Below are 16,116 nucleotides of genomic sequence, written 5' to 3' on the forward strand. Positions count from 1 at the left end.
ATGTTTATAAATTACTAAAGTGCTAAAAATGATTAATAAAGGACCAATTTCGATTAGATGCACCGCGCGGTTAAAATTAGCAGGGTGGCCAACGTATAGATATAAAAGTATTCGTGACATGAATATTTGCTTTTGGCAATCCTGATGTTAATCGACTTAATGAAATTGGCTCCAAATTTAAATTCTTTTTCTAACCGCGAATATGAAATAGCAACTGCCGTTAATAACCATTGCGATAAAACCGACCATTGATAAAGAAGTGCGTTGCCGCGTAATTAGTAATTAAAATAAATTGCAATTATAAAATATATATACATATTGGCACGCATGCAGATTAAATAATTAATAAACGCGTGTAATTATTTTCAAACTTTTACACACTGAATAGCCTCGCACGTTTACATCAATCTCGATTCATCGAATGCGACTCTCGATTCATCGAGCGCGACTCTCGATATGCGATTATCGAACGACAGAGGAGCCGGCTCGCGCGCGCGAGACGGCGCCAAGGGAAATTAAAAATCTATACGTAACGCGCCGGCTGTGGGTGAATGACGTCACACCCCCGAGACAACATCCCCCTGAGAGGATGGCGGCTCATCCCCGTCCGAGCGGACGGACAGCGCACGGGAATATCCCGGAACGTCGTCATACGTCGTAGAAGAGGACGGCTAGGAGGAGCGGCGGAGTATAGATCGCCGTGAGCGAGACGGTGCTCTGCGTCCGGGAGAGCGACAGATCCCGAGGCCGTGGTGGTAAACGAAGACGGTGACAACCAGGGTGCAACAAGCGTCCGCGGACGTCACGCCGGGCAAACATGAGTGAGCTAAACCTGCGGCTGGTTTACGCGAGGCTCGACTTGTGCGTCGCGAATCGCACAGCTGTGCTCGCCGGAACGGGTGAGTGAGAAGTCTCTTTTTAGAAGGTTACATATAGTGTAGGGGATGTCGAGTGAGGGTGGACGAGGGCTGTGAATTTTGTTGAGCTCGATTTTCTACGGTCTATTCGGAGTACAAGTTTCGGATATGACAGATGGATGACGAGAAACATCTCCGCGAAATATCCTTAGTAACGCGAATTAATTTTACTGTCGCATTTGTTTCTATATTAAATATTATAATTTCGATTAATATAATATGTAATCAGCGCTGAGTTATTTAATTAAAGCTAGCGACGTCGGAGTCAAGAAAACATTTAATTTCTGCGTAACGTAATAAATATTGAAATAAATTAATGCGCTATATTAAATAATGATGCTATATCAAAGACGCTCTTCGAAATCCCTCTTTTAAGAATTGATCTTTGTGTGGTTTTAATCGTTTATTGAACGATCGGTGGGCAAGGAATATTAAGGACGATTGACGATAGCCGGGTTGGTTTTCGAAGGCTCCAATTTTATTGATTAAATAATAATTATGGTGTCGTTCCTCTGGTCTGGTAGTCTTTCGCTCGTCCTTCTTGCAACGGGAGCGGGTTAAAATCGCTACAGCGCAAAGATCCACAAACTCGGAGGTATTCGGTGAACGCACTTTTCGCAGAATACAGAGCGAAAACTGTTTCGATGGAGTATCACTGACTTGTGATCGCTTAGACGGCTGAACGCAGACTTACTCGGAATCGACCGTCGGATCGCAGGAACCCGCCGGTTTCGGAGAAAAAAGAGGGAAATAACACGAAATCAGAGCGCGGGCAATAACAAGCCGTGTTTATGTATATAGTTTTTTTTGGTTGATCAGCTGTGTGCTCGCTCGCGCAGACAATAAGTCGAGGCGAGCGATAGTCGCAAAAACGCTTCCAAAACATACCGCCCGCCTCGAATGAACACATTCGAAATGCGCATTGTGACGAACAAGAGATGCACTTCGGTTTGCACCAACGACGATAACGTTTACAATCGATTGAGAGATCCACTCTATCGATTTGAACAGTCTTATCGTGATTACGAGACCAGTGACAAAGGTATACATAAGAATATAGTTGATTAAATTTTAAAACAAATTAAACAAACGCAAACAAACAAAACGAGATATATATATGAGCAAGTGCTCGCTTTACTTTTTATCTCCGCCCGCCGAGCCGGATATCATTGACATCTCTTGATTGATGTCGACGGGAAGATAACAAATTTTGGTGATAGGGCGCTTATATTCTGCGCGGCTCGTTCGGACGGTGACGACTCTCGTCAAGCCGTCGGCTCCGGGATGGCACGCAACAATTCGGCCGAGCTCCCATTGACTCGGGGGAGCTAGCGGATTTCGTAGAAGAACTAACTGACCGACGCGCGCTAATTTTTGTACAATTCGCCATTTTGGGCGTTGTTGGAGGGTGAGCAAGTAATCGTTGCGCCAAGATCTCCAAAAACCTTCGGTGATGCGCTGCGTCATCTGCCAGCGTGACAATCGATTTTCATGCAGGTCGAGAACGCTGGGTTCGGGAACCGCTGCTAACGGAGCGCCGATTAAAAAATGCCCAGGAGTTAAAACGCGGTAGTCTTCCAGATTCTCGGAGACGGCGGATAACGGTCGAGAATTTAAACACGCTTCGATTTTACAGAGAAGGGTGTTCATTTCTTCGTACGTGAGAGTGTGAGCACCTATGCAACGTTTGAGGTGCGTTTTGACGCTACGCACACCGGCCTCCCAGAGACCACCGAAATGTGGGGCGGCCGGGGGAAGGAAATGCCACGATGTTTTTTCGCAAGCGGTCGCCGCAATAAAATTTGGATCGCGGAGGGCGCGACGATGTGCATCGGCTAATTCGCGATCGGCTCCTTGGAAAGTTGTGCCATTATCGCAATACATCCCCTGGGGAAGACCTCGTCTGGACACGAACCGATGATACGCCGCGATAAAGGTGGCCGAAGTATAATCGGTTACGACTTCAAGGTGGATAGCCTTAGTAGTGAGGCATACAAACAGGGCGATGTACGCTTTGTGAGACTTATGTCCGCGCCCGGGTGTACTTCGTAACAAAATAGGACCAGCATAATCGACTCCCGTGTGTGAAAACGGTCGCGCCGCGCGATTTACGCGAACCGACGGAAGATCTCCCATGAGTTCATTTGGAATGGTCGCAGCCTCGCGGGCACATCGCACACATTTGTGAAGGACTGCGCGGGTACAAGTGCGAGCGCGAAGAATCCAGAATTCGGAACGTAAGGATGCGAGAGTGAGTTGTGAACCGCCGTGTAGCATGCGATGATGGTGATGATCGATGATGAGGGAAAGGAGAGGATGCGACCGAAGGACGATCGGGTACTTCGTCGAATCTGGCAGGCGAGCGTGACGTAGACGTCCGCGGACGCGGATGAGTCCGTCGTCGCTCAGCGAAGGATTGAGAGATGAAAGCGGACTGGATTTGGACACGGATCTCTTCGCAGCGAGACAGACTAATTCAGCGGGAAACATAGCTGCCTGTATACAGCGGAGCCAGTACGCTTTGGCTGCGGCGATTTCGTCGACGCGCGAACTGCGTTCGAGTGATTGATTTTGCCGTCGCGCGAGATTCCCGAATCGAATTAGATATGAGGTCACGCGAAGCAATTTCGGCCATGATGAGAAGCGAAAAGCGAGATCCCATAATTCCGGAGGCGCCGGAGAATCCGTGACGTGTACGTTTCGTTTCTCCAAAAGATCGGTGGATGTGATCTCATCTTGTATGAGATTGCCGTTCGGCCAAGAGGTTGGAGGCAAAGACAGCCACGGGGGTCCGTGCCACCATAACGGATGTGGGGCTAGTTCCTCCGGAGCAAGACCACGGGACGCGGCATCGGCAGCGTTGTCGTAAGTCGGAACATGGCGCCACGGTATGTCCGGTAAGGTCGTTTGAATGGCTGCGACGCGATTTGCTACGAACGTTCGCCAGCAAGACGGCGATTTACTTAGCCAGGCTAGCGTTATGGTGGAATCCGTCCAACAATGTATTTCGATGTTCGGCAGTTGAAGCGTCGTTCGAACGAACTGCACGAGGCGCGAAAGAAGATGTGCAGCGGCTAACTCGAGACGCGGAACGCTTAATGTTTTGAGAGGGGCGACCTTGGACTTCGCGGCGAGCAAGAAAACGTCGACCGATCCGTCGATGTTAATGTTACGGAGGTAGACTACCGCCGCATAGGCTTTCGTAGAGGCGTCTGAGAAACCGTGTAACTCCGTTTTCAAGGTATGAGAGCCGGATCGCGTCCAGCGCGCGATTTCGAGTTGATGAAGGCACGATAAGTGCGAATAATAGCGTTCCCAGTCGGTTGCGTAATCGCCGGGAATGTCGTCGTCCCAATCGCATTTTAATTGCCACAATGTTTGCAGAAATATTTTTGCGGTAATCACGACGGGGGTGATCCAACCGAGCGGATCAAATAGTTTGGCGATGGTCGATAAGATCTCGCGTTTCGTTTTCGAAATATGTGTCGGGAGAGAAACTTTAACCCGAAAGACATCGCGACACGGGTCCCACGTGAGACCTAGCACGCTCAATCGCTCATCATCATATAGCTCCTTTGAGCAGGCAAGACCGTGATCGGACGGATCAATATCCGATAGAAGATCTGCGCAATTGCTTGCCCATTTTCTCAAGCGAAAACCGCCCTTTTCTAATAAAGCGACAAGTTGGTCGCGAGTCTGGCGCGCGAGAATTTTATCGTCGGCGCCGAACACGCTGTCGTCGACGTAAAGTTGCGAAAGGAGAACCGGAACCGCGAGCGGAAATGAGGCGCCTTCATCTTGCGCTAACTGTCGCAAAACACGGAGAGCGAGGTAAGGAGCGGAAGCGGTGCCGTAGGTAACTGTGAGTAGTTGATACTCCTCGACTGGTTGTTCCGGAGACTCTCGCCACAGAATCCTCTGGTAGTCAACATCGCGTTGGTCAACTAGAATTTGCCGATACATCTTTGCGATGTCGGCAGTGTAGACATAGCGATGTTGACGCCATCGCATTAGCACCGTGGCGAGATCGAGCTGGAGCTTAGGCCCGACCATCAAGTGATCGTTCAAGGATGTGCCGTCCGAGGTTCGACACGACGCGTTGAAAACGACGCGTAAGCGCGTCGTGGCACTGCTGTCTCGTACGACAGCATGATGCGGGATATAATAGCGGTGGAGTGCATTCCCACGGCGATTATCCGCTGGCGCGATGGTCATATGACCGAGTTGACGATACTCGGTAAGGAATTCGCGATAGGCGGAAGCCGTTTCCGGCTGACGAAGGAAACGCCGTTCGAGGCGTTGAAGGCTGGCGAAGGCGACGGCGCGCGATTCGCCTAACGAGACTGCGGTGTGACCTTTAAAGGGTAACCGAACGACGTAACGCCCTTGAGGCGTGCGGTAGTGAGTGGACGAAAAATGTTCCTCACATTCGAGATCTTCGGGATTTGGAAAAGATGAGAGGGGAATATCCTCAATTTCCCAAAATTTACGGAGAATGGAGTCGAGAGATTCAAGGACGGTTCCATGATGCACCTGCACAGATGCGCGTGGATCAGTGGAGATGGGAGTGACGGGTCCGGAGAGGATCCAGCCAAGAGTGGTTTTTTGAGCCGTAGGCTCGTTAACGGATCCTTTTCGAATACCGTCGAGGAGGATCAGGCCATACAGGTCGGCGCCGATAATGACGTCGATCGGATCGCGACTCATGAGATCTCCGTCGGCTAAACGCAATCCAGATATATGCGACCAGCGACACGCGGAATTTGTACGATTTGGCGTATATTTTGTTAAGCAGGGGAGAACAAGAGCGGTCGTCGAGTACGCAGGTTCATCGCCGAACGCAGGAGTTACGATGACGGTAACTGCGTGATGCGATACGGATTGTTTATCGCCGATGCCGGCAATCCGAACGGCTTGCTTGACGCGCGGTAACCGTAGGCATTGGGCGATTGATTCGGTGATAAGCGTAACTGCGGAACCTTGATCAATCAATGCGCGAACAGTAACTACTCGTCCTTGTGGCGAATGCACGCGAACGCGGGCAGTTGCGAGGAGAATCGCGGCCTGCGGTGACACCATGTTTGTGGAGAGATGCGTTGTGACGTCGCTATTACTCGAGTCGCTCGACGTCGTCGCGACCGCGGATTCGATGGTATCTCCTTGATTGGCGGATGTGTCAAAATGCAAGAGCGAGTGGTGCTTTTTCTGACACTGTTTGCATGTGCGCGGGCTCGTGCATTCCTTCACAACGTGCTTCGCGCTGAAGCAATTGATACACCGTCGGTTGAGACGGATTAACTCGAATCGTTCGGACGGTGTTTTGCTAGCGAAGGTCGAGCACTGGTATAATAAATGTTTGGCTTTACAGACAGGGCACGTGACGTTCGCGGGAACGCCGGAATTGGAGGCGAGTACGTGGCGTTTCGCCGATTTATTCGACTCGGATGCTTTCTCTTTCGGATTCGCGGGAGCGATCGCGTCGAATGCGCGAATTCGAGTATCGATAAATTGCGTAAGATCTTTAAAGCGAGGATACTCGCTGGTTTCGCCAAGCTTTATCTCCCACGCCTCCCGAGTTGATTTATCGAGTTTCTGCGAAACGAGGAAGACCAATAGATCATCCCAGTGCTCGACCGGACGCCCGAGATTCTTTAACGCATGTATCGCGGCGTTGGTCTGATCACAAAGGTACCGAAGGTCTTTGGAGTTTTTGCTCGGAACCGCGGGTAAATCAACTAATGTTTGCAAATGCCCGGTAATCAAGCGTCGCTTATTTTCGTAACGTGAAATTAAGAGGTTCCACGCGACAACGTAATTCGCGTCTGTAATCGCGAGGTGGCTCAACGCCTTACTAGCTTCACCCTTTACACACGAACAAAGATAATGCAAACGATCGACATTTGACAGCGAGGTATCGTTAGCGATTAACGAGGTGAATCGGTCGCGGAAATTTTCCCATTTGTCAAAGCCTCCCTCGAACGTCGGTAAGTGTAGCTTGGGCAAATGTGACGACCGGCGAGAGAATTCGGAAGGGTTGCTTACGTCCAAGGTTGTTGACTGATGCCGCGGTCCTGGTTCGAAGGCCTCGAGAATTTCTGCCATGTAGTCGGATGTTTCGTTGAAGACGTCCTCGCAGGCGAAAAACTGCTGCTCCTTGAAGTAAGGCAGCTGCTGCTTCTGAGTATCACTGGCCAGACGAGTGATTTTCGAATGGAGTTCCTGGCACTTCGAAAAGATGACCTTCAGGTTGGCGAGGCGCTCCTTGGTAACGGCACGAGTCATCCGTGCTTGGCCAAGTTTCTTGAAATTTGGCAGAACTCGTGCGACAGAGTACATCAGCTGTGTCTGATCGCTGATTATCTCCTCCACGTTCGACATGATGCCGGCAGATCGTCAATGCCTGGTTTCGTCTTGCCACCGATCCGGCTCGAAGGACCAAAATTATGTGTGGTTTTAATCGTTTATTGAACGATCGGTGGGCAAGGAATATTAAGGACGATTGACGATAGCCGGGTTGGTTTTCGAAGGCTCCAATTTTATTGATTAAATAATAATTATGGTGTCGTTCCTCTGGTCTGGTAGTCTTTCGCTCGTCCTTCTTGCAACGGGAGCGGGTTAAAATCGCTACAGCGCAAAGATCCACAAACTCGGAGGTATTCGGTGAACGCACTTTTCGCAGAATACAGAGCGAAAACTGTTTCGATGGAGTATCACTGACTTGTGATCGCTTAGACGGCTGAACGCAGACTTACTCGGAATCGACCGTCGGATCGCAGGAACCCGCCGGTTTCGGAGAAAAAAGAGGGAAATAACACGAAATCAGAGCGCGGGCAATAACAAGCCGTGTTTATGTATATAGTTTTTTTTGGTTGATCAGCTGTGTGCTCGCTCGCGCAGACAATAAGTCGAGGCGAGCGATAGTCGCAAAAACGCTTCCAAAACAATCTTGATATGTCGCGTTTGACAGTTAGAGCATAGTTCGAGGAATATATGTCACACACCTAACTTTCATCTTTGCGACGCAATAACTTTGACACGTACGTGCATATATATACATGACATGATATAGGTTTTCTACGAGACCCGATGAGAATAAATATAGTAAAAGATAAATGCATCTCTCACTGTTTCATATACTTAAAAATCGTAAAAAATGTTTCGTTAAACTTTGCAATGTTTACAATTACTTTTTACATAAAAATTGCATTGCTTTTTCTACAAACTCAAATAAATTTTGTAAACGTATAATTCGCGCAAAATTTTTTCTACTTTATTATTCCTGATTTATAAATTGCACAGAGTTGTTTATGTCACGCGTCGCGTATTTCATGTTTTTTATTTTTCTATCGAGCTTTAAATTTTAAACTTTTCTCATATCGATAAGAAGTTACGTAGGCAAATATAACAGCGCACATTATTATAGCGTAATAATACGTGCTATTTTTCAAAACTTTTTTAAATACTACCTTCGGACGTGCGAAGGATGAAAATGTTCTGGGAAACGAATATCGCGTGATAAAGAGTTTCGTGCTCTGCGAAGTACTTTACCCATTCTATCTCCATATTCCATATTAATTAACTTATTAATATCGTTTGAATATATTCGACTTGTTGAAGAAGAAAAGTTTTCGCTTACACTATTTTCAAATATACAATAATGAAGTTTGTGCTTGTCATATAATAAACGCTTATAATTTGATTTGTCAGCGTTGAAGATCGAGCTCAACGAAATTATATCGTTATTGATGTCAGAACAATTCATTTTTCAATATTTTATTATAATTATACGTAGCAATGTAACTTTATATATCTGCTAAGAGCGCTTCTTGCATGTGATTTTAATCAAGCTTTAGCAACGGTGTGTTAGCCATGTCCTTTTTTAATTATCTAAAAGTAAAGGAGTAGTTTTTATATATGGTGTCTAACGCAAATTAAACCATCTTAAGCACTTCTTTACAGAGAGCAAATTTGAAAAGTGCATGCATATATTAATTGAATAAGAAAAATCTTGCCAAAATATTTCAGAATAAAATATATAGATTAAAGTATAATTAAATATTTTAGCTTAAAATTTAAATTAAATTTTTATAAAAATTTTTTACATATATTTAGAGAAATATTTTCTCTTAAAATAAAAAGATCGAAATACGATATCACTTAAAAATCGATCTTGCTATTCGTCTATCTTTATGTTACTCTGTCTTACTTTTTTATTACATGATTATTTCACTATTATAATTTTAAAATTGACAAAATAGTATTCAAAATAAGTATTCGTAATAATATTCGAATGTAAAAAGCACTCTTAAAGGGGCGGGTGTCAATTGCGAAATTATATGAAAAAATTCTATATAATCCTATCTTTGTGTCAACATTTTCTTAATATATTTGAATAATTTTCTTTTACGTTTACTCTCATATATTTAGTTATATTTTGATAGGTGCTTTATATGCTGAATCAATTCGTTCTGAATTTTAATTATAGTTTGAAAATCAACTTTTTAATGACTCTAATATAACTTGATAAAATTATAATTTCTTTAAACTGAACGATTAAATCGTAATTTACTTTTGAATAGATTAAAAATGATAACAATTGGATCAATATTTTCTAAAAAAAAAAAAGATATGTAAAGATTAAAAAATATAATTTTATATAAGTGTTTTAAGAGTTTTGGTATCCTTATATATTTAACATTTATTTGAAGCACTTAGACATATTCAGAAGCAATCTTATACAGCTTATCATTTAGAAAAAACTATCTACGTTTCTCTTTAAAAACAATAAAAAGTATATTTTGATACTTAAATTTTTGTAAGTTTACCCGCCCCCTAAAACGATGCACGCTTCGGTATCCACGAGAGATTTACAATCACCTTAAACGCACGATGCGCACGCATCCTCTGATATCGTTCGCATTTCTTGTGTCGCTCATTAATCGCTCATTTATCGTTACCAAGATGTACGTCGGAAAGCAAAGGACATGGCACACCTGTAGATACGAAATGCCGGACTAGCGTACGCGCGAGAGAGCGAGTGGCCGACCAGAGTAGTGGCAGCAAGAAGGCAGAGCAGAGTAGTGAAGAGAGGGTAGAGAGCAAGTACGTAGAGAAAGAGAAAGAGATCCTGTCGCTCGAAAAAAAATTAATTTGCGTGGCGCAAAAATCTCGCGGAAGGAGAGAGAATGAGTCACGCTCAACAGCATGTGCTTGCGAGCGCGATAGTTCTCGCGCTATTAGTGGTATTCGGCATCCACGTCTTCCTGTTCCCCATGTATGACACGTCGTCCCCGCCGGCGCGCCACATGAAGATCTCCGTGTACGAGCAGACGCTCTGTCGCACGACCCTGAAGACATCCAACGTCCGGGCACCGGCACCCGACTGGCGCAACAATCCCTGTCCCATTAACGGCATAGTCTCGGCGGTGCAGGGCGGTAGACTCGGCAATCAGATCTGGGAGTATGCGTCCGTGTGGGCGACCGCTCGTAGAACCGGCCTGGAGCCGTTCATGCCGCGCTGCATCCTCAAGACCCTGGAGGAGCACTTCGAGAACCTCAGCATCCCGCCGCTCAGCTACATCGGCAGGTGTACCTTGGACGTCGGACAAGTGGTCAACTCGCTCAGTCAATGGAATAGCACGGACCAGAACATCATTATACCCAGGTCAGTCTTGTTAGACTTTGAGTTTCATCTGAAATCAGATTAAATTAGTAATTAATTATCGCTGATATACATATATATTATAGGCACATGAGAAATGTAACTAGAATAAAATAACTTATAACACTCTTTCGACAGGCATGCGGCTTATTGGTCCTTGATATTGGTCTGGCTGGACGACGTACGACGGGAATTCACGTTCAAGCCGAGTCTGAGAATTTACGCGGAGAAAGTATTGAGACGTGTATCGGAAAAGTTCAATCTATCCTCGCCAACCTACGTCAGTGTACACGTGCGTCGAACCGATTACGTGGATTACCTTTGGCACAAGCTGAAGACGCGGCCGGCACCGGTAAGTTACTACCTGTCGGCGATGGATTACTTCGCCAGCAAGTACAGCAATGTTGTCTTCGTAGTGACGAGCGATAATATTGCCTGGTGCAAGTATAATTTGCACAGCAACCGTCATAGAATCAGTTTCGTATCGGATAATGATGGTAAGGGCCCGGGTAAGGATCTAGCAGTCTTATCCACGTGCAATCACAGCATAATAGATTACGGCACTTACGGCTCGTTCGGAGCTATTTTGGCCGCCGGCGAAACTGTAGTTTACAATGTAACAACATACTTTTCTACGTTGATCGCCGACGTTCTACCAAAATGGAGGATAATGAGTTGAACGAGAATCAAAGCTCTTGAGTATAAAACAGAACATATTTACGTTGTATCATGTATACACATTTTTTACATAATTTACGTAATTACATAATTTTTTTCAAAAAAAATCGTCATTTACATTATTCTTGGAAATTTTTAATTAATTTACATGCATTAAAAAAGTTTCTGAGAAGCTATTATTTCTTTTTTAATATTAAAATTTGCAATTTAATATTTAATTACTTTATAAATTTTTATCAGATCGGAAATATGTATATTTGCTCTATGCAAAGGATCGTCGTATATTATTTACTTCTGTTATCTATTCAAATATGGTAATTAATGTAAACTACATGAAAGTGTGTATATCTTGCCTTTTTGCCACCTCTAGATTATATATCTATATTCATCTTTTTTTATTTATTATACAAATGCATAAACATTTTGACAGTAGTAAAATTCAATGAAAGTGTGTGTTGCTACATCACATTAAATTTTATATGTATATGTAAATGCATCAAAATGCGCTTAGTATTACGCGCATACATATATTATGCTCTTATTTAAATTTAGTGTGTGCACATAAACTAGAAATCGATGCACTTGTAAATGTAGCGAGCGAGAAAACCTTTCAAGGAACTCGCGAGGAAAAGGTTTACAATGGAACAATGGACCACTAATATCTAAAATTAAAACAGATGCTTATTTTTTCTACGATTCCGATACAAACTCGACACGGCCGTAAAAAATTAATGAAAAGAAAACAAAGAAAGCGTAAAGAGATATCGGCTATTTCTTTCGAATAAAGTGATGATCAAAAGAGCCTAATATATTCAGAAAAGAAACACGCGTACGAATAAATTCTAAATTCTTGTGCAGAGTGCTCAGAATTGTATCTGGTTAGTGATCCCTTAACTTTGGCGTGAGATCTTTCCCGAAAACTGGATTTTCTGATATTATTTCGTAGTTTATATCGTTTTCTATAACATATAGCCTAGTGTCGTGGAGTTTCAGATTGATTGCGTTTACACGTTTCAATGTATATTTCATATCGCGTAGCGAACGTGTAATATAAATACTTCACGAAACCGATATATTGACAACCATCTAAGTCTTATAATGTACAATGATTTCAACTGTGATTCTATTTCTTATTGTGCCAAAATTCTTAATATACACATATAAACATACATATATATACATATATATAAATATATATATGTATGTATACACACACATCTATATATGTATTATAAAATTATATCTATACAAGGCGTTGTATAATATTTACAAATCTGTGAGCAAATGATAAATTATTTCTTCACTTAACCGTTAAGTATTATATATATACAAAGAGAAAAGTTTACAGACTATTATTATTACTGTGCGAGAAATTGCGGACGGGGAAAAATATTTTACATATAAAGCCAGTGTTTGAAATTTATTATAACCATGTGACCTGATGTATCTCTGACTTATAGTGTTTTACAGAGCTAGACTCTAGTCAGTGTGTCTAATATCTATATGTTAATATCTATATATGGATGTATCTTCAATGTATTTGTTGCCTGCCAGTTGTTAGATATCTGACAAAATGTTGGAGCGCAAAAAGAAAGTTGCGCTACTAGTAATAGAATTATAACAAATAAAAAATAATGAAATGAGCCGAATAAGATATCAGATTTTTCATTTAGCCAACGCTAATTGCGTGACAAGAGATGCGATTACAGACAAAAAGATAAATATGTTATAAATAATTACTAAACAACTTCCAGGCATCGATACGATCTACTTTGTACATTCTCTGTGATAATTTTATGTAATTTTTGGAAACGTAACACGCGTAAACTGAAATGTATTCATTTTACAGAATAAAAATACTCTGTGTCAAAATTATAAGTATTAATTATATTAAAAGTTATGTTTTTTTCAATAAGAGAGATATTGCTACATACAACAAATGCGCATATTATCGATCACTCTGTATAGTATCAAACTCTCTTATCTAAAATGCTGTATCATAGCCCTTTCAATAAAATATATAAAAATAGTAATAAGATACGATGCGATTTTCGCAGATAAAGGCATATAAAATTACCACAAAAATCGATTAAATATTAATAATTATAAAATTATAATTACTGATTTGTAGTGACAAAACCAGCTGAACATAAACCCAATTTCGCACCGGTTATCCTCATTCTCAGAGGCTGAACTCCAAGTTCAGCTTTGGGAATTCCATATTCTTGTAATTTACTCTCATAAGTCGCTAATAAGTCGTCGTGTGCTTTGCAAACTTTAGCCAATTCATATTGCAGATCTTGTATCGCAGTATTTTTTCTATTAAGCATATCCTATGGAAAGATAAAATAACATGATACAATCGTAGAGTGATTCAAATAGATCATAACGCGAGATAATGCATACCTCTAATTTTTTATTCACTTTGACCACCGCAGCAGGATCTAATTGAGCTGTGGCCAGCACTTCACTAATCTGTGCTTCTCGTTGTTCCAGTAACTCCGATAATTTTTCCAATTTTTTCTCCAAGAGGACATTTTTCAAACCCGTTTTCTGTTGCAATTCGAAAATAGCCGAGACAAATCTAGAATGTAACTCATCTCTCTCAGATTGACACTAAAACAAAAAAAAATATTAAAAAGGTCAGGATCAGGTTCACATATCGAAGTATTCTTTATTATATTAAAATGTTTTACTTTTTCAAAACGAAGTTCAAGCACTTCATTTTCCCATTTAAAATTTTCCAAATCCTTTGCCACTGTGGCCAATTTCCGTTTCGTATTCTAGAAATATCATTAACTCAATTAAATATTTCTGTTTATAATATTGTTATAGAATAGAGATATACTAACAGCTAAATTTTGTTTATCCTTCTCATAATTTGCAAGTTGACGATTAAACTCGGTAGTTGTTTCTTGCAAAGATTTCAACTCAGCCGAATATTTTTTATTCTCCGCTGTCAATTCTCGCACTTGCTTTTTCATACGTTCCTCGTTGTTTCTCATCGATTCCATTTGTTCCTGTTAAAACATTTGCCGCGTTAATTTGAAAGCTTTTCAGATCATTTACTTTTTATAATTGCAAAATACAATAGGTAGCGAATCTTACCTTCATACTCTTAATTAACGATAAATTATTGAGAGTGATATCATTGTAATAATTTTTCATCTCGGCAAACGCATTCTCGTGATTTTTTATCAAATTCGCAATTTGCGCATTCTTTCTTTCCTCCACTTCTGTAATTTCCATGCGATGCTTCAACGTTAAAGACTCGTATTGACTGGTTAATTTCTGTTCGTATTTTTGCTCCAATTCTACCGCTTCAGACTCGAATTTCTTCATCATGTTATTCATTTCTTCCGAATTGTGCTGCATTTTATATATATATATATATATATATATATATATATATATATATGAACAAATTTTTATTAAAATTTAATATATAAATTTTTGGCAAATTCTATTACACGTGCATCTTACCAATTTTAACGCGCGTATCTCGTTCATATACGCCAATTCCTGTTCCTTCTGCATTTTCTTAAAATCAGTTTTATCTTTAATAAGTTCGTTCTCTTGTGCAACGTGATCATCTTGCGCCAATTTAAGAGCAACCAGATGCTCGGCCTTGTTCTCGGATAAATTAGTCTGATGCTCATACATCAAATGCTTCACTTTCTGCTTGTATAACTTGAGTTCGGCCTCGTGTTTCTCTGCTAATTCCTCTTTCTCGCGTTCTTTATTTCTACATGCAAATTATGCAAATATATTTATATTATATCAGAAATATTATTAAAGAGTGATAAAATTTAAAGTACCTGACTGTAGCGCGTGCTTCATCCAACTGATGTCTTGTTATTTCCCAAAAAGTTCGCAATTTATCTCTCTCTAATTGAAAAAAATTTCTCTCCTCCCGCTCACGTTCCATTTCTTCTAATATTTTATGAGCATATATTTCCAATTGTTCCCTATTCATTTTCGTTGTATCCACTCCATCGACGTTATCCGTCGTTTTCCCTTTTGCTTTCTTAGGAGGCTTTTTGTCATGTAATTTAAAAAATACATTAAATTATAAGAAAGTAGGAAAAGAAGGAAATTTCATAAAAAATTATATATCTGATACATACATGTAAAAGTATATAAAAATATAATAAAAAATGAAAATATACGATAATACTGATAAAAACAGCCAAATTTTTGTCAGATTAATATTTAATTAAATCAAACTTACCATTTTTACCGATATATATAAAACCGCGTAGAGAGATTATTTATATATCTTTTCAAAGATTATAGCAATATGTAACACGAACAATAATGATAATAATAATACTGCTGTCAAGTCTATAGTCTCATGTCAGCTGACCTAGGTCTGCACAACATGGTAAGTGTGACATTTTAGAATGGAATTGTTTTGTAAGATCGTTACTAAGCAACCATGTCTATACATTGATATAAATATGAATTTTATACAGATGCATCATGTATAGATGCAGATTTTATATTATTTTCGATGAGATAATAATTTTTAAGTAGAAAATGAAAATGTATACATATGATTATTGAAATTTGTATGTTTACAATGTATGCAAATATATATTGCATTACATGTTTATGTATAAAAAACTTTTTTATACTTAGGATATAATGTATACATAATGTATATATTTTACATTGTTTTATATTTTACATGTATAAATAACATTTTATATTTAGCAGAAATTAATGTCTATTTGGTGTTTTGCAATACATTTCATCAGGAACAAGCTTTACTAGTTCTACATAAAAAGATGTGATGTAAAATATAATGTTAATAATTAATGAATAAATTACAAATAAGACAACATTTTTAGTAATAAT

General features: G+C 40.8%; 3 protein-coding genes across 4 annotated transcripts; 1 reads left to right on the forward strand and 2 right to left on the reverse strand.

The window, feature by feature from the left end:
- Positions 1 to 550: 550 nt before the first annotated feature.
- On the forward strand, positions 551 to 13,128 carry LOC114928230 (galactoside alpha-(1,2)-fucosyltransferase 2). The gene is made up of 3 exons (XM_029299318.2): positions 551 to 899; positions 9,879 to 10,581; positions 10,717 to 13,128. The coding sequence occupies exons 2-3, from the start codon at positions 10,103 to 10,105 to the stop codon at positions 11,255 to 11,257; spliced, it is 1,020 nt and encodes a 339-aa protein (XP_029155151.1). The 5' UTR covers positions 551 to 899; positions 9,879 to 10,102; the 3' UTR covers positions 11,258 to 13,128.
- On the reverse strand, positions 2,052 to 7,295 carry LOC114945134 (uncharacterized). Its single transcript, XM_029321228.2, has one exon. The coding sequence runs from the start codon at positions 7,293 to 7,295 to the stop codon at positions 2,052 to 2,054; it is 5,244 nt and encodes a 1,747-aa protein (XP_029177061.1).
- On the reverse strand, positions 10,500 to 15,811 carry Gas8 (Growth arrest specific protein 8). Of its 2 annotated transcripts, XM_029304256.2 has the most exons (9): positions 15,488 to 15,811; positions 15,075 to 15,292; positions 14,740 to 15,001; positions 14,365 to 14,625; positions 14,109 to 14,276; positions 13,953 to 14,039; positions 13,663 to 13,872; positions 13,378 to 13,589; positions 10,500 to 10,609 (listed from the first exon to the last, which is right to left on the reverse strand). In XM_029304256.2, exons 1-9 carry the CDS (start codon positions 15,488 to 15,490, stop codon positions 10,606 to 10,608), a joined length of 1,425 nt encoding a protein of 474 aa, XP_029160089.2. In that variant the 5' UTR covers positions 15,491 to 15,811; the 3' UTR covers positions 10,500 to 10,605. The 2 variants fall into 2 exon arrangements, with proteins under 2 accessions (XP_029160089.2, XP_085345442.1); XM_085489316.1 differs by lacking the exon at positions 10,500 to 10,609 and having other exon boundaries at positions 11,692 to 13,589.
- Between the last annotated feature and the right edge of the window lie 305 nt (positions 15,812 to 16,116).

The sequence above is a fragment of the Nylanderia fulva genome, unplaced genomic scaffold (genome assembly GCF_048542155.1).
Source record: "Nylanderia fulva isolate GAGA-0341 unplaced genomic scaffold, ASM4854215v1 Scaffold8, whole genome shotgun sequence".
Taxonomy (NCBI): domain Eukaryota; kingdom Metazoa; phylum Arthropoda; class Insecta; order Hymenoptera; family Formicidae; genus Nylanderia; species Nylanderia fulva.